A 19,578-nucleotide genomic window follows, 5' to 3' on the forward strand; every position below is an offset into this window, starting at 1 on the left:
GTGTTCCTTCAGTAGAACACCCAAATTTCAATCTTCTCCGCAGCTTACGCAAATTCCTTTCAACTTCCGGGTTAATTTGATAAAATTCTCCCGGGTTAGCTCTGGTCATGCACTACGCAATCTGCTGAAAGTTGTTCCTCTGTTACTTCTCTTTTTCTTTTGTTCTTGCTTTAGATAAAGATTTCAAAAAAGAGATAAGAGAGACTTGTTGGGTCCACTCCCAGGAAAGAGAGGTGCGTCACAATGGACAACTTAAGTACCAAGTCTTTCCTAGCCAGAGTGTGTTCAAACTAGCCTCAAGTATTTCTCAAGAGAAATTCTTAATAAAAACAAGAACAAAGATTTTTCTTTTTACCAAGAATGACTAAAGACTATAAAATAACTCAAATTATATTAAATGTATGTGCGTTAAATAAAACAAATAAAGATAAAAATAAAATAAAATAATAAAAAAAATAAAAAAAATAAAATAAGAATCAAAATATTTAAAATACTAACTGTATTCCCCGGCAACGGCGCCAAATTTGATAAGCCTTCGTTGAAGCTATCAAATTAATACTACTTTTCAAGGCAACTTCAGTATTGCCAAGTAGTATTCAAGAAAGTAGACAGGGATGAAGTAACCCTGAGTCGTCTCCCAACGAACACGGAATTGCTTTTGAATATCTGTGATTCTTACGAATGCTATGCAATGCTTATGAATAAAAGTAATGGTTGAAGAGTGTTTAAAGAATAAATAAGAAACTTAAAAACAGTTACGATGAAATAGGCTAATTCCACTGCTTTTCCAAGATAGATTCATCATCGGTTATTCACGGATAATTGTTCAATTGATTATTGTTTAAGTTTCAAATTAATTAAAGTACATTCTTAATTAATTTGAGGGCGATCATGCATTTAACCAAAGTAAATTCTCAATCAAATGCAAAACCTTTCTAGATTATTCACAATAAATTCAACCAAAGTACATTCTCAATCAAATTCTATTGTGTTTAATCATGTCTATTCTTAAATCTCCTAACCAAATTAAAAGCTAATCAATCAAAGTAAATTCTCAATTGATTATAGTTGAAATTATTACTAATCAATCAAAGTACATTCTCAATTGATAGTAAAAACCATTTAATCATATGAAAGTTCCTAAATTAAATCAAAGTAGATTCTCAATTTAAACCTAGAAACCCTAAAACTCATATAATCAATATGCATGTAGATTGAAACATATTATGATACAAAAATCTTTGCTTTTAACAAGATAGAGAGATGAAAGACATAGAGAGAGAACAACTTAAATAAATAATCAAAATAAACAATTGCATTAACTTAACGTAACCTCAGAATCCATCAGGGAATTACAGCAGAAAAGCCCTAGATGCTTAGTTCTCCATGAATGGAGTTGAATACCAGATGAAAGAAAAGTGAGAGGAGTATGAGAGAATGAATTTTAGTGAAGTCCCCTAGGTCTCTTTAAATAGGCTTGATTGGGCTTGGACTTTGAATATTCAGTTGATAGAATCTTTTATCTTATATCTTCCAAATAACTAAAAGATTTAAACAATTATAACATTATTTGGAAGATATTTTCTGTTGATATTCCCAAATTAAATTAATTCAACAACTGAATTTTATTTTTTTTATCTTTTCTAACTTTCCAAAATTGCATAAATGCCCTGAAACTTCCTCTATCTGCACTTCAACCCCTTCTGAATTTCTGAAATTACAAGAAAGCCCCTCAGTTGACCAGACTTTGACCAGAGGAGGATGCGCCCAATGGGAGCTCGACACGTGTCATGCTCCTTCCTTCCCAAAATTAGGGTTCAGAATTGGGGAAAGGGCTTTCCCCTCTGCCTCTGCCTGCGCCGTCACGCGACTTGCATTGCACCGTGAATGGAAAACGCTTCTTTGCTTCTCGTACCAGGATTTACGAATGGAGATGGCTCACGGCTTCTGAATTGGATTTCTGTCTGGTTTCTTCTTGCAGGTGATGCGTCGTGATCAATGGAGAAGAAGTTCATGGTTGAGACGTGTGATGGCTGCCATGGATGTTGGGCAATGGCGAGAACGCGAGAAAATTGGATCTCTGTGGTTTTTCTGAGTGCAGGTTCGAAGATGAGCGAAGCTTGGATGGCAGTGGCAAGGAAGCTCGCGAGGTGATGGAGGTTAGTGTTGATGGAGGGAAGGCGCTGTGGTGGCGGAAGTGGTGGTCGGATTAGGGGGTTTCGAAAGCGGCGCGATTTCGTGATGTTGATGGTGGTAACTGTTGATGATGAGGGCGACGACGGATCTCGCGAGGAAGATGAACGGTGGTTGCGGATGATGATGCAGTTGCGGCACTCGTCGGTGAGGGTGGTTGCGGTGGCTTGAAGGTTGACGGCAAGGTTGGAGATGGTGGCGGCACGGTTGATTTCGAGAATGGAGAAGATGAAGATGACGGTGGCTGTCGCGAGGAGCGTGGTGTCGCGACGGGGGCACGGCAGTGGCTGTCCGGTGACGGAGCGGCGCGGCGGACGTTGACGTTGGTCGTGGAGGTTGCGGCAGCGGCGGACGTTGACGGCGGAACGACAGTGGCGGCTAGGGTTTAGATTAGGGTTTCTCTTTGGAGAAGACAGGGCTGACGTGGCAAGAGGCATGAGGTGGCGTGTTCTGGTTGGCTAGATCTGTGTGGGGAGGATTTGGACACGTGGCATGATCTAGTGGAGTCTAGCTCAGGAGGGGTGTGTATAGGAAACTTAGGGAGGTGTAGTAGAAATGGCTTAGTGTTTGGGCTTGGTCTTTGGCCTGTTTCAGAAATAGGAGTGTATGTAGGGATTTTAGGGGGTGCAAGGGTAAAGTCTGCCTGTTTGGCCCATCTGTACATTATTTTCCAAATAAAACCTGATTTTGGGCCTTGAATTGCCAATTGAACCAATAGACTTTATAATCTCAGCTGCACAAATAAACATTAGAACATCCAAGAATAATTTATGCGCTAAAACTCACTTTTTACGACTCTTTAATTCCCAAACCCAACAATTCCAATCATCACAAATTCATTTCAAATCAACCATTTAAGCACAATTATCTCATAAAAAATTTAAATTTTAAAGCATAAATGTGGGCATAAATATGCACTCATCAGTTACTTTGTTGTGTTTGTTGTGCTTTGGTGCAAGAAGTCCTGTTGTGGCCGAGTTCCTTACAAATGCCACATCTTTTCTTGAAACCACCCTTCCTCATTCTTTTGTCATCCTTCACCAACTCCCATTGCTCCAACCTTCGCTTCTTCTTTGGTCTTCCAGGCAAAGTTCTTTTTGGTGGAGGGAGAACATCTTCATATGTGGTAATCTCCCACAGATTGTTACCATTTATTGGATACACAATTGAAGAGTATGTTTCTTCATATGTTGACTTCCTAAAGCAACATGGAATGAATTCCTCTGCATCAAGATTTAGGAATTTCATAGCAGCTAACGAGTGGCAACATGGTATGGCAGTGATTTCCCACTTCCTGCATGTACACAAATTTTCATCTAAATTGACTACAAATTTGTCACCAGCTTGGGACACATGGCGAACTTCAAAAATCTTGTTTGCTGAGCAGCTGTAAAATCAAAACAAGAAACACATTATAATCATAAACCACTAACACATTTTAAAAGAAATCATAAGTGAACAAACCTCATTCTTACCACGGTATCCAATATTTAGTTAACTAAGACTCCTTCTTTAGTCTAGTCTTGATTTTTGGACAAATGTTCCCAGAAAGTGATTGACTTTTTGTCCTGTTAGTTGCCCATCTCTTCATCAAGTAAAGCCGGATTTCCTCCATCATGGTTACGATTGGCTTAGACCTTGTATGCACCATTACACTTTTGAAAGCCTCTAACAAGTTGTCTTTCACTATGTTGTTCACATTCACCCCCACCAACCTCTGTTTCAATTTCTCCTTCAACAACATCATCATTCTCAATTCTTTCTTCTAAAACAGGTTCAACAACCATACCCCAACTTCCTCTTCACCTTCACCCATAACCATACCTACAGGTTCAACTTCTACTTCATCTGTATTTTGAGGAATATATTCTAACATATTTATCACCTCAGGTTCAGAGACATTGTGAACAACAAATAGATGAACCTCACCATTAAGCCTGGCTAAGGTAATCATGTGCATGGCTCCTATGTCATCCAACAAAGGTTCCAACCTATTTTCCAAAACAGAACCACCACCAACGCAGTACAACAACTCCTTAAACCCATCCTAACCTAGACCTTTTACTACACTGACTACAAGGAAATAGCTCCACATGTCTGGGTCAAAGGATAAACTTGTACTCTCCCCCTCATACTTAAGTTTTCCTTCATTTATGAACTTTCCACCATGGTGAAAAACAACTTCAAAATTTCCTTCCATTACGTACAACACAACAATTATATTTTAACCTATAAAGTAAGAAAAGACTTTAACAATGGGAGACCACATTGCAACAGACCACAAAAAAAAGCATTAACAATATATACAAACCACAACCCACTGAAAAAGACAGTCAAACAACGCTTTAATAACGAGGGACCACATTGCAATCGAAAACGAAACAATATACAACATACAACAGGTTACGACAACCATAAAGGACAAAATCATCACAAAATTCAATCAAAAGCACATTTACTAACCTGAACACGTGGTTCACTTCGAACACTTTCGCCACTGCTTTCCACGTGCTTCACCGCCAACACCTTCTTGATTCTACCGAAATACCACCGATAGATCACTCGTAAATCTAGAAACGATACCTATTGTCCGCCAAATTGGAACCACAAAAGACAACCCTCGACAAAACCCTCATCAATTTAGGGATTCCTCCTTCTCATAAAACGTTCGCTGTTTATGTTAAAAATCAAAACGTTGCGTTTTGATTTACAAATTTCACTTTTTTAAATCTAAAAAACTCACCATTAAGCCAGGTCAATGCCACGTCAGTAACATTTCGTCATCTCAGCATCCCACTCATCAATTTTTTTAACGCCGTCCAGCCAACTTAACGGGAAGGAGTCAATTGATCTCAATTTTCAAAATTAAGGACCATTTTGATACACTTTAGAAAACGAGGACCTATTTGAGACATTCCTACACAAATAGGGATGTCGAAAAGGATTAAACCAAGCTACAATTCACATTATATGTCAGACCCCTTAAAAACCCACTAAAAACCCCAAGTAGTGGGATCCATGTGCCAAGGAGAGAGTGAGCGTTTCAGTTAGTGGAAAACAGGTGGATGCAAGAGAGTGGTCATTCGGTTTTGGGTGACGGCAGTACTTAATGCCAAATTTCAAATGTCGTGCCACTTCTCTGCATGTTTTCCTTCTTCTTCAAATTTCTGAAAACGTTTTCTCCTCCTTCTCTCTAAAATCTCCTCCTTCTCTCTAAGAAAATCTCATCTTTTCTTCTTCCGATCACCTCTCAAGTACCGTTTGAACACTTCCGGCTTCAAGAGTTTTCGTTTAAACCGATCGGTTTGTGGTTCTAAGCCGATGAGTTTCTTTCTCTTTAGCACGTTCGTTTACTCTCGCATGCAAACCTCTATTTTTGCTCGCTTGAGTGAATCGTATAATTCTGAGTTTTTCTGGTCTTTTGTTTGGTTTAGTATTCCTAAAACGTGAGTGTCGAACGTTAAGTCCTTGGTAGTGGGAAGCTCTATTCTGCATCGTTGAGCGTTCGGGTACGTATAGAGGTAAGGGAAGCTTATATAATTTGATTAAGATTCTTGTTTTGAACGTTGGTATGTTTACATGATACGTCGTTTGATTATTTGATGAGTATGAAATATGCATGCACTGCTTGTTTGTATGTTTGGATAGATGACTGATACGTTGTGAACTGAGTTGAGATAAGGGTTTGATCTTCAAACTGAAGTATTCTGAGTAAAAGTGATAGTATGGTCGAGTGTCATTAGTGAGCGTTCGATTCTTCATGGAAGTGCATGGTCTTAACTGATTTCTCATGCTTTAGGGATATTGTCTAAAAGTCAGCCTGTAATGCTCTGTAGGATTAGGTAAACTGTGACCGAGAGTTAGTATTAACCTTTCAGTTATCCTTTGAGCGTCCATCTATACTAAGTTATTCTTCTGGAGAGAATTTTGTTAATAAAGATCGTTCTATAATATTTTATATATATATATATATATATATATATATATATATATATATATATATATATATATATATATATATATATATATATATATATATATATATATATATATATATATATATATATATATATATATATATATATATATATATACGAGCATTTGGCCTAATTGTAGTTCTCCTATAGGTTTCCTAAACATTTTAGTTAATGAATATTACACTACTTAAAGTCGTAAATATTATCGCTATTGTTCATTAAAAATAAGTGTGAAGCAAATATATATATATATATATATATATATATATATATATATATATATATATATATATATATATATATTCATTCATTTTTAAAGTTTAGTAGTGCTCGGTCTCGGACCAAGCGTTCGATATCAGTAGCGCTCGTTCCTGATAAGTACTTGGTATTGAACCAGCGCTCGTTCAATAGTGTTCGGTTTCTACAGGGCTCGGTCTTAAACCAAGCGATGGGTCTCGTTTCAGTAATCTATTATTACCGTTTTTAGAATAAGAGTCTTCAGCCAAACTTGACAGCGTTCGTTACTTCAGCGTATCTCATCAGTATTAGTATTGGGTATCAAACAGTGTTGGTCTTTAAAAGGTGTTCGGCCTAGAGTCTTAATACTCAGCCTAGGCTTCATGGCGTCCGGTTTGAACTCTTAGGGGTCTGTTTATTGAAATGAATAAGCAGCGCTCGGTTATGTTAGTTTCTAAGAAGTGTTATTCCAGTTGGACTTATGCTATGATGAGAGAGTGATCTTATTTCAGTTGAATGTATTAATGATGAAGCATAAGAGAATTTGAAATGTGATGTGAATGAAATAGTTTGATTATGAACGAGTATTCCAGGGAGGAATATCTCAGAAAGTGGTTATTGATTGGTAAAGTATGAATGTGGACAAAGCTTAGCGGGCGTTTATCCTGATATTCCATGATTACTCATTCTCATGTAGAGAGGAGTAAGTCATGTGTGGGAATGGCAGGAGGTCCTAGTCCATAAGGTTAACTTGGACGGAACAGACTAACCTCGGGTGGCAGCTATTGAGGGTATCCCAGTTACTACATCACCCGAGTGCACAAACATCGTAGCGACACAGGATTCATACAGTCCAGACAGTCAGAGTCAAGTGGTCGGTCTTTGTATGCCATTACGTATGAATGATGATTTGGGTGTTGTTGATTTAATTATGAACGTTGTATGTTGTTATTGAATTAATTAAATTACATAAGCTTACCCTGTTTATCATTTTTGTCTGTGTTGTGCGTTCGGTTGTTGTCCTGTTGCAATGATCATCTGTGTGGATGTGAGCAGAAGGAGAAGAGTTGTTGGAAGAAGCATTGGAAGAGGCGGAAGTGAAGGCCGAACCTTAGGAACGTTCGACTTGTTGTTTTCACCCTTTTGTAAGACCGTTCGGTAATAGTTTATTTTGTGAACCGTTCGGTCTAGTTGTAGCTAGCGTGGTTTTAATTTCCTTGTTGTTATGTAAGGCCGTTCGGCCATAATCGTATCTAATTAAGTGAAAAACTGATCTGTAGTATTGTTAATATGTGATTATTCTCGTATATGGTTTTATACTGTATTTTTGGGATGTTACATTTAATGGTATCAGAGTAGTTTTATTCCTTTATCGTACTGTAGGTTATGAGTATACTATGCTTCTGCTGTGTACTCAGCGTTCGTTTAGTGAGTGTTTTGGACTCTTTGAATTAAACTGATGGTTATTTTTCTCTATTAATCAGAGAAGATGGCTCTTAGACCTCCTCCTCCAGTTTCTGCCGAGCGTAATCCATCTGATAACACCAGGTTGTTAGAATCTGTGATTGAGACTCTTCAACAGCAGAACGCTGCCCTAGTACAACAGAATACGGCCGCGTTACAAAGTTTGGAGGCTGCTAGAGCAAACTGAGAAGCGACCCAAAGGCAACTAATGGAGATCATATCCACCACGAGGAACTTCGCTGGGTCGTCTACTTCCACCGCGACTCATCAGACTGAATGGAGTTTAGAGAGCTTTCTCCAACATCATCCTGCAAAGTTTAATGGGAATTGTCTACCGAATGAGGCCGACCAGTGGTTGAGAGATATGGAAAGGATCTACAATGCCAAGAGGTGTCCGGACGACAATAGATTGGCATTTATTGAGTATCTGTTGACGGGAGAGGCTAATCATTGGTGGACCAGCATGAAGATGATATTAGCGGACAGCCAAATTCCCATCTCTTGGGAAATTTTCAGAAGTTTTATGAAGAATATTTCCCGGATAGTGTTCGTTTTGCTAAGGAGGTTGAATTTCTTCAGTTGACGCAAGGAGGTATGACGATAACTGAATATACCAACAAGTTCAAACAATTGGTTCGGTTTAATACTATGGCGACAAGCGACGAGTGGCAGTGCCGAAAGTTTGAGAATGGATTGAGGAGTGATCTCAAACTACTAATTTCAAGTTTATGTATTAAGTCTTTTCCTTCCATGGTGGAGAGAGCCAAGGTAATGGAGAAGAACATTTTGGAGGTGGAACAACAGAAGAAGCAGCATCAACAAACCACCAGAGGATCGATTTCTTCCAAGAACAACTCGAATCTGAGGAGAACCCCTTACACTCGACCCACACTACCCTTTAGCTCTAGTGGGTCTCTTTCCTAGTCCCCGGGCGTTGTCGGTCAGTCTGGACAACAAGGAGCGGTGGCTTGTTTTTATTGCGGAGAACTCCACTACAAGTCGTCATGTCCTCAGTTGGTAGGAGGAAAATTTTGCGCTCGTTGTAGAAAGAACGATCACTTGAAGAGCGAGTGTAATATGGGAAGACGAACAGGCCATGCGCTGGAAGATTTCCTAAATATTGGGGTATTTATTATTTACTGATACTACACATCCTACATACAATATTGTTTGAGTATTCTTCCTTTTCCTAAATTTCAGAGACATTTATTATTTACATCACTACATATTGTGCATACAATATTGGAGTTGATGGGACAGAGACAAGTTTGATTACTCTTCCTTTTCCTAAACCTTCAAGGTATTTATTATTTAGATAACTACACATTTTCCTTACAACATTAGAGTTGATGGGTCCTTTTCCTAAATTTTGGAGGTATTTATTATTTACAACACTACACACTTATGCATATATAATTAAAAAGGAAAATAGAAACAAATATAAATAGTTTTTCTGTCTAACCTTTTAACTCAAAATTATAGTCTGATTGGAATAAGCTACAATGAAAACTAAAATTGTAGCCTATTCCCCTGTAATAAAAATTTAATTTCTTTCATATTAATAGGTTACAATTAGCATAAAAATTATAATCTATACTAATGGACTTTGAGATAATTTGATCCATCATGTTAAAGATTAATCAAAAACATACCTGGATTCATCCCAGGATGTAGATAATACCGATTAGATGGATTTTGAGAAACATCCATTGTATTGTGATCAGTGTTGAACTCAGTTTCATTGGAAAACAAGAACAAAACAAGAAGAAAAATAATCTTTACTGCAACTGATGGTGTGAAAGGAAGAAGTGAGGGCCAGCAGAGAGATTAACCTATTCTCATACTATATTGGACTTTATTCACTCTACTGACCTCTATGCATGCAACCAATTAGAAAACCAAAACCTCCTAATGAAAAAAAAAAACGCATGCATATATCATGCACTTAAAAGCAAAAGAGAACAAAAGAGGAAAATCACCAAAAATACAAAGCATTGAAATTTTAGTATATTGGATAAGAAAAAATAACTCTTAAATAGACAAAAGAAAACAGAAATAGAGGAGAAACAGAAAATGAAAATCTGAAACAATATTAACTATTTTTATATTTTAGCATAGAGATATGTTCCAATTATTTATCTACCACTTAATAATGTAAAGAGTAAGAATGACAGTGCATCAGAATACATTAAATATTTTTTTAAGAAAACATATCAAAATAAACTTATTGTATATATTTGTCACAAGTGTGTCAACACTATATTAAAAGATAAAAAATTAAAATAAATAATAGTTTTTCTTTATGTTAAAAACATGTATGGACTCTTGTCATTAATATTTTGGTGGCTCAAATAAATTTGCAATTATACAAATATAATATAAACAGATTATATATAAATATATATATATATATATATATATATATATATATATATATATATATATATATATATATATATTGTACGGATATATAAAAAGATAAAAAATTAAAATAAATATTTTTTTTCTTTTATATTAAAAACATGTATGGACTCTTATCATTAATGTTTAGGTGACACAAATAAATTTATAATTATACAAATATAGTATAAACAGATTAAATAATATATATATATATATATATATATATATATATATGTGTGAGATTTATTTATTAATTTTTAGTTCCTTATATTTTGGGATTTTATTTGACTAGATTTTATATTTTTAACTTTTAGTTCCTTGTATTTTGGGATTTTATTTCACTAGTTTAGATTTAAGTTTCATTTCTCTTTCTAATTGTTAAACTTTATTTTTCTTAATTCTTAAACCTCGAAAGATTTTTCTTCCTAATTCTTAAACCTTGGAGGTATATCTTCCTCTTCCTAATTCCTAAACCTGTATTTGTTATTTACATCACTACATTCTACATATATAATATTGGAGTTAAAGAAACTCATAAATTTGAGTATTCTTATTATTTCTAAATTTGCAATTATACAAATATAATATAAACTGATTAATAATATATATATATATATATATATATATATATATATATATATATATATTGTACGGGTTTGTACTATAAAAAAATAAGAAAATAAAATAAATAATTTTTTTCTTTTATATTAAAAATATGTATGGACTCTTGTCATTAATGTTTAGGTGACTCAAATAAATTTACAATTATACAAATATAGTATAAACAGATTAAATTATATATATATATATATATATTGTATGGGTTTGTTTGATGCTTTAGTTAATTTGATATATAGTTTTTTAAATTTGAAAGATGTGCGCCTAGTGCAAAGTGAAGAAAAAAAAGCAAATAGAAGATATTAAAAAAATGGGATGATCACTGAGAAGAATAGATTAGTGTCAGAATCAATTTCCTTAGTTCTTCTTACACTGGTGTGCAGCAGCATCTCAAATATATTAATATTTTGATTTATTAGTGTCAAGAAATAGCATCTTACACTCTTTTTTTTTCTCACTTGAAACTTTTACTAAAAATATAAATTTTTTCAAATGTCAATTTGTTTATGGTTTAATAATAAAAGTTGTCCTACCACTTAAAAAAATAAAATTGTTTAAAAGTAAAGGTAAAAGTCACTTTAAATATTTCTTCTATTCTCTCAAAAGTCTTTTAATAAACACCAACCCTTTTAGTCAACGTTTGGAGATCCATCTAGTCGTTATAAGGAGTGAAATTTTTTCAATAATTAGTGTTACGGGATAGAAATTCTTCCTAAAGATGAAAAAAATATTCTACCTAAATCATAGAGATAGAAATGAATGCTACAGATATTCACTGAGTCAAAGCACAGTGGTGTCATGGGATGCTTACGAGGAAATAAAAGGTATTAGCATGTTCAAACATGTTTCACACATAATGATTAATGTTTAATTTTAAATTTTTGTACATAAGTCGTTAAATCATGCTGTTCTTCATCAAGTTAACAGGTTCATAATGTCATCCCATAAAAATTTAGTTAACAAAACCATTTCTCAATTCCAAACAATCAAAATTCCAAGCAAGTTCAGCATCTTCATAACTCCTTCATTTGCAAGTGACTCAGCTGCATCGAACAAAACTTGTGAGTCATTAGAACAATTTCCATCTTCCATAGATCAGTATACATGATAAACAAAACAACTACTCGTAAAAATAAAACATAGTAGGAGAGAAATAAAATAAGTAACAGGGAAAGTGTCTTCCGTCTCAGTCTTGTGCAAAACATAAGGTGCCAATTTTAGGAAAGTTGCATTTAATTTTCACATATGTGCCAATGCTAGCAATTTGGCAATTTAGAAGTCAGTGATCTATTTCTTACTTAATACATAACAGAAAATTATTACATCGCCTGGGTTCATGTGACTAACCACTTCCCTAATGACAAAAAGATAACTGTTGTCATAACGTGATAAGAACCTTGTAAGTCATCACCTTGTAATCAGATCATAACATTCCTCCATATTCTGCAGCTCCTACCATGACTGTGCATTACACCCTTGACTATATCAGGCAAAGCCAGAAATGAAAGCTCTCATAGTATTTGATAAGAACTTTGAGAAGAGTACCACATCTCATATTTCTAACATGGGACTTCAATCCCCATACCTTGCAATTGAATCCTAACCATGGACTCATTCTCCATTCCTTGCAATTGAATCCTAAGAGCCTCTCCAATAGTGAAACTAATTTTGGCTTCTTAATACACTTTTGTGATTCCTCAATGCCATGAAAGATTTAAGAACTTAGTCTATTTTTACTCCAGCATAAGAAACTAACTTGGATTCTTAATTCACCTTATGTGGGTTCTACTTTTCTGTTTTACTGTGTGATTAAGAACCAGTTTATATGGGTTCTTGCAGAAGAACTAGTCCTCCACTTGGCATCTCATTAAGCCTCCTCCAATGGAAGACAATGATAAGAACACATCTAAAAGACACGTTAACAATGTAACTTGATTTAAATTGAAGCCATATTTTTACACGATTAAGAGTGAGTAAAATTCCAAGTTAAAACAGTGCTTGCAAAACAAATATATCAATTAAACCCCAAAAGTAAACGACCTACCAATGAACTACAGTCACTGTTTAAAAAATCTGAAAACAATATAAATTTCACACGTGCAGAGCATTAATCAAATATCCTCCTGAATTTGGTAATGGCAGAAATTTCGTATAGGACATTAAGCTACTGTTTCCATAATGGCCTCTAAGAAAGGACGCTTAAAACACACATAAACTTAGCAAAATGATTTAAGTTGAAGTCATAGATACAAGTTTGTGTAAGTAGATATGCAAATAGATATGATTAGCATATAGCTCAAAAAAAAAATCAATCATGTCCTACAAGAGTTATCAATGTGCTACATCCTTTCTAACTTCTGGCTTCTGTTCACAAAGTCTGAAAATTTCCTTTTCCTACTACTCCCCCAAAAGCAAGACAAATAAAACACAGAAAAATTAACAATTAAATCAATCTAGTTGCTGAGAACAAATGAAAAATTACTGGTTTGTAATTGTGCCCTCTCAGTTGAGGACTAAATCTCATGCTAGTTTTGTTATTCTTATTGTCTTTTCAGAGTTGGCTCAAGGTTTGAGGGTTGTGTACCCTCCCAGATTTAGACTGACATCATACATCTTCGATACAATGACTTATCCCAATTGGTCGGACCTGTTCTGAAATACCTCTGGAACCTTGGTTCATGAGAGACTATGTTAACCAGTATCTAAAACATTTGATAATTAAAAAGGATTGGAAATAACAAGAGGGTCCCATAATTCAAATAACTGAACCCCCTCAAAGTTAAAAGACCCTCTGATTGCAAAAAAAAAAAACAGGACAGAACACACTTTTGAATAAACTGATCATAGGACACCTTCAGATCATCTCTAGAGGCTTGCTAACATTCATCTAAACCATTAAGGCATCCTGTAGCTCTATATAATCCGCCCATACCAAGATGCAACAAAAATAACATCCTAACGAACTACGAAATCAAGTAAACTAACTAATGACTTAAGGAGTAAACCATATTAAATGGAAAGACAGATTATGCTATTAAATCAGCCACAATAAAGTAACACCATTCCATAAAATATGACAATAAAACAAGTGCATAACATTTAACATCTCAAATTTTCCCATACTATAAGCACAATACCTGTTATACCAAACAATGTTAGTATTATTTACATTTAAAGACCAAGAGACACATTATTAATAGTCCCATCAGATTAGGGACAGTAGGGATGAAAAATACGCATATCTAAATATGTTTACTTGTAAAACATGGATGTCAAACTTGGACCACATATCAACTTGATTAAGGCATCAGGCCAGTAGGACATTAGTTCTTGAAAATGAAAATTTAGTAATCAAGTGTATATTTAAAAAATAAATATTAAAGAACATATTACAGAGAAATATGTACATTGTTTTTTAATAAGCTGTGAACAAATCTCATGATGATTAAATAGCCAATCAATTAAGGAAATATTTTGAACTGAAGATATAGAGAATATGTTATGTGCTACATTGCTTGCTATTAAAGGGGAACTAGTTTGTCTCCACTTTATATATAGAGGCTACCTCTACCAGCTCCCTCAATTATGACCTTAGTAAGGATTAAACACTAAAACACATCAATAACATGATGTTATCCACAATTCTTACAAAAACAAAGGTCAAATTTTCAAATAGAAAAAAAGTTGTCATCCTATGAGTTTTATCTAATAATGAAATATGATACTGTCCAAAACATGACATGCGACTCAAATAAACACCTATATATAAAAGGCTCCTAAACATATAATATTTTATACTCAAATAAAAATTATTTTTCAGTTTTTCATATAATCATTGTTACATTGTTTCATTTAAATCTTAAATTAGAAGGAAATTATGGTTAGATATTTTTATATTTGTAATTAAAAAAATCAAAATAAAAATATATTATTATCAATTAGCTTTCTTACAAGAATATAATTAGCCACTATTTTATTAATTTTTAGTTCCTTATATTTTGGGATTTTATTTCACTAATTCTCTTTTTTAACTTTTAGTTCCTTGTATTTTGGGATTTTATTTGACTAGATTAGTTTTAAGTTTTCTTTCGTATTTTTTTCTCTTACTAATTCTTAAACCTCGGTGATCTTGTGGTCTTTTGGTATTTCGTACTCTTCCTAATTCCTAAATCTCAGAGACATCTTTTCTTCTTCCAAATTCTTAAACTTTGGAAGTATCTGGTACACTTCCTAATTCCTAACCCTCAGAGTATCTCTTTCTTAAACCTTTGAGGTATATCCTAAATCTTTATTTGTTATTTACATTGTGCTTACAATATTGGAGTTGATGAAACTGATAAATTTGAATATTCTTACTATTCCTAAATATTTATTATTTACATGACTATATGCCTATAACATTGGAGCAAATGAGTCTGATAAGCTAGAGTATAATATTAGAGCATATGAGTCTGATAAGATTGAGTTTATTTCCTTTCTCTAAATCCTGGAAGTCTACCTTCAGTATTAAACCCGGAAGTCTGCCTACCGTATTAAACCCCGGAAGTCTGCCTACAATACTAAATCACGGAAGTCTGCCTAGAATACTAAATCACAGTACTAAATCACGGAAGTCTGTCTACAATACTAAATCACGTGATTTAGTATTGTAGGCAGACTTCCGTTATTTAGTATTGTGATTTAGTATTGTAGGCAGACTTCCGTGATTTAGTATTGTAGGCAGACTTCCGTGATTTAGTATTGTAGACAGACTTCCGGGATTTAATACTGAAGGCAGACTTCGGGATTTAGAGAAAGGAAAGAAACTCAATCTTATCAGACTCATTTGCTCTAATATTATACTCTAGCTTATCAAACTCATTTGCTCCAATGTTATAGGCATGTAGTCATGTAAATAATAAATATTTAGGAATAGTAAGAATATTCAAATTTATCAATTCCATCTAACAAATAAAGATTTAGAAACTAGGAAGAGGAAGGTATACCTCAAATAAGAAAGAGATACTCCGAGGGTTAGGAATTAGGAAGTGTACCAGATACTATCAAAGTTTAAGAATTTAGAAGAAGAAAAGATGTCTCTGAGATTTAGGAATTAGGAAGAGTACGAAATACTAAAAGACCACAAAGTAAGAGGAAAAAATACGAAAGAAAACTTAAAACAAATCTAGTCAAATAAAATCCCAAAATACAAGGATCTAAAAGTTAAAAAATAGAATTAGTGAAATAAAATCCCAAAATATAAGGAACTAAAAATTAATAAAATAGTGGCTAATTATATTCTTGTAAGAAAGCTAATTGATAATCATATATTTTTATTTTGATTTTTTTAATTACAAATATAAAAATATCTAACCATAATGTCCTTCTAATTTAAGATTTAAATGAAACAATGTAACAATGATTATATGAAAAACTGAAAAATAATTTTTATTTGAGTATAAAATATTATATGTTTAGGAGCCTTTTATATATAGATGTTTATTTGAGTCGCATGTCATGTTTTGGACAGTATCATATTTCATTATTAGATAAAACTTATAGGATGACAACATTTTTTCTATCTGAAAATTTGACCTTTGTTTTTGTAAGAATTGTGGATAACATCCTGTTATTGATGTGTTTTAGTGTTTAATCCTTATTAAGATCATAATTGAGGGAGCCTCTATATATAAAATGGAGACAAACTAGTTCCCTTTTAATAGCAAGCAATGTGTCACATAACATATTTTCTATATCTTCAGTTCAAGATATTTCCTTAATTGATTGGCTATTTAATCATCATGAGATTTGCTCACAGCTTATTAAAAAACAATGTACATATTTATCTGTAATATGTTCTTTAATATTTATTTTTTAAATATACACTTGATTACTAATTTTCAGAACTAATATTCTACTGGCCTGATGCCTTAATCAAGTTGATATGTGGTCCAAGTTTGATATCCATGTTTTACAAGTAAACATATTTAGATATGCGTATTTTTTCATCCCTACTGTCCCTAATCTGATGGGACTATTAATAATGTGTCTTTTGATCTTTAAATGTAAATAATACTAAGATTGTTTGGTATAACAGGTATTGTATATGGTAAAATTTGAGATGTTAAATGCTATGCATTTGTTTTATTGTCATATTTTATGGAATGGTGTTACTTTATTGTGGCAGATTTAATAGCATAATCTGTCTTTCCATTTAATATGCAATCCTCAAAACAATTCTGAATTTTGCTGCTCTTATACATAAATGCTTGGGAACAAGGTTCATCTTATGGGATATCTTGATTGTATTTTTTAAGAGAAACACATATATACAAATGCACCAATGTGAACTCTTGTTCCTCCTATCAGGACATTTTTATCTTACCTAGTTTTATTCTATCAAACATACTAAGATTCAGATTTACTTGTTAGGTTATCAACTTATTTATTCTATGTCTATGTCTGCCTTCTATTTCTTTTTTTTTTTTCTTCAAGACCAAACGGGACCTAAATGAGAAGTCAGTTATGTACCTCTGGCCATCAATGCTCCCCTGCGCACCGGCTCCGCCTGCGCCACCGTACGATGTGTCGTCGGCAGTGGACTGCCAGACAGATTGCCAGGCCTGGGACGGGGGCTGGACGTAGACTCCGGTGGCGGGATCAACGGCGGGACGGCCAATCATCATGCCGGCAGGCTGGCCAATGGGAGGGTAATAGTAAGGCACACCACTAGCGGTAGCCCCGACGAGCGCGGCATCGTCCTTGATCTCGTCGCGAGGAACGATGTCAACAAGGAAGTCGAAAATGTCGGTGCGGGTTATGGCGGCGGCGATGTCGTTCTTCTGGAGGGTGCGGCGCTTGTTCTCCTCGGCGTGGAGCCAGGAGCGGATGGTGAGCTCGAGGATGAAGAGCTCGCAGGCCTTGGCGAAGAGGATTGGGGCCTCTGCCGAGATCATGCGGACGTCCTCATCGGCCTTCATAATCTTCTTGATGCGAGCGAGGGGCAGTTGGTGGTTCTTGAAGTCGTTGACGTGCTCGATCTCTTGACGCTGGTAGGACCAGAACATCTGCAGCTGCTGCTGCTGCTGATGGAGGAGGTGCTGGAAGGGTGGCGCACCTGCACCTGCACCTGCACTTCCGGCTGCCGCGCCGGGGTAGGCTCCCGATTGCCCTTGGCCCCCTTGCTGGCTGTTCTCCATTCCCCCAATTCTGAGAATTGCGCTGCTGCTGCTGCTGCTGAGTGTTGTGTTGTTATGTTGTGCTGTGTTGAGTGTGGTGTGAGTGATTCAGAAAATGGGAAATAAAATAGACGAGAGCGCGATGTGTGATATGATGTGTTGTGGTGGGATAAGGTAAACAATAAAATGACCCGACCTACCCTAGGCCAACCAAGGACTCACTCACTCACTCACTTCGTAACGCAACCAAACGTAACATTGTAAATGCCTTTCCCCTTTTTTCCTTTTTTTCTCTTTCCTTCCAATATTACTCTGCTCTGCCCATCTATCACCTCCATCCTCTTCTACCATTCGGCATCACCAACCCAATCTTTCATTTCTCCCTTTTCTCTCTAATAATTCTTTTTCTACAATCAAATCATTTTTATTACTTCATAACTTTTTCTCCAAATATCACCTAAACCCCGTAGCACATAAAAACCATCAGAAATTTAACAAAGAAACCAGTTTTACTTTTACATGAGAATATTTTTTTATACTGAATAATTAATTTCAAATATGATAAATAACTTCGTATTTTTTATATATTAATAATATTATCTAACCGTGTCAAAAATAACAATTTCAGTATGACTGCATTTTAAAGAGAGCTTTGTGAATAAGAATTCTGAATGAATTAACGTTGAAAATTTATTTATGAAAAGGATAAGTCTTCCGTGCTCAAACTAAATTAACTATTTTCCTTAGAAGACGTTGATGAATTGAAAGAGCGTTTACTTATAAGGACAACAGTAATAACAAAGTTGATATAACGTTAAACTAATTTTGAAAGTTTACAAAATTCACTCATTTTGTGACTAGATTTTTATAGTTTAAATTTGTGATTTCATCTTTATACCTTAAAAAATAGATAAATAAATAAACTCGTGCATCTTAATCACATTACCATCTAAGTTGCGTTAACCTACTATATAGAATGTCTTATTTAAAAAATAAATATGCACGAAACTATTTGATATATAGCATAATTGCTTAAGTTCACATAATCTACATAAATTCTTAGGAGAGCATCTTCAATTGACAAAATCAATTACCATTAGTAAATAAGAACATAGTTGAAAGATTTCGAACTAGAAGAACGTATTAACTTTTTCAACTATGGAAACAAATTTGAAAGTGTGGCGCAGTTACAAGTGTAGGAATAGTGGATCCATGAACAACAATTTAACCACGTAATTATATAACAAAAAACCCTATCTCAAGCTCTCTCAAAACAACTTCATAACGAACTAGAGCTAAGAGCATCCAGCTTCCCAAATGAAAAAGAAAAAATAACAGTTTAAGCATAATCTTAATATCATCTGAGATTTTCTCTTAAAAGAAAAAAACTGAATATATTACTAGTATTGTAAAGGCTTTAAGATTTGTTCAAATTTGAAAGAAGAACGGAATTCATGAGGAACTTCTAAGGTATAAATGCTTTAATCCTTGAGGTGAAAAAAAAAACATCTTATGGTGTATGATTTGAC

The 19,578-nt window shown here is 34.5% G+C and overlaps 1 protein-coding gene across 1 annotated transcript; it reads right to left on the reverse strand.

The window, feature by feature from the left end:
- Positions 1–11,696: 11,696 nt before the first annotated feature.
- On the reverse strand, positions 11,697–18,354 carry LOC108332019 (nuclear transcription factor Y subunit C-1). Its single transcript, XM_017567103.2, has 2 exons — positions 17,403–18,354; positions 11,697–11,935 (listed from the first exon to the last, which is right to left on the reverse strand). The coding sequence occupies exons 1-2, from the start codon at positions 18,068–18,070 to the stop codon at positions 11,932–11,934; spliced, it is 672 nt and encodes a 223-aa protein (XP_017422592.1). The 5' UTR covers positions 18,071–18,354; the 3' UTR covers positions 11,697–11,931.
- Positions 18,355–19,578: the final 1,224 nt, after the last annotated feature.

The sequence above is a fragment of the Vigna angularis genome, chromosome 4 (assembly GCF_016808095.1).
Source record: "Vigna angularis cultivar LongXiaoDou No.4 chromosome 4, ASM1680809v1, whole genome shotgun sequence".
NCBI lineage: Eukaryota > Viridiplantae > Streptophyta > Magnoliopsida > Fabales > Fabaceae > Vigna > Vigna angularis.

What these genes read in the sequence shown, in the direction of transcription:
- LOC108332019 (XM_017567103.2), bottom strand. Translation starts at nt 18,070, where the DNA reads ATGGAGAACAGCCAGCAAGGGGGCCAAGGGCAATCGGGAGCCTACCCC.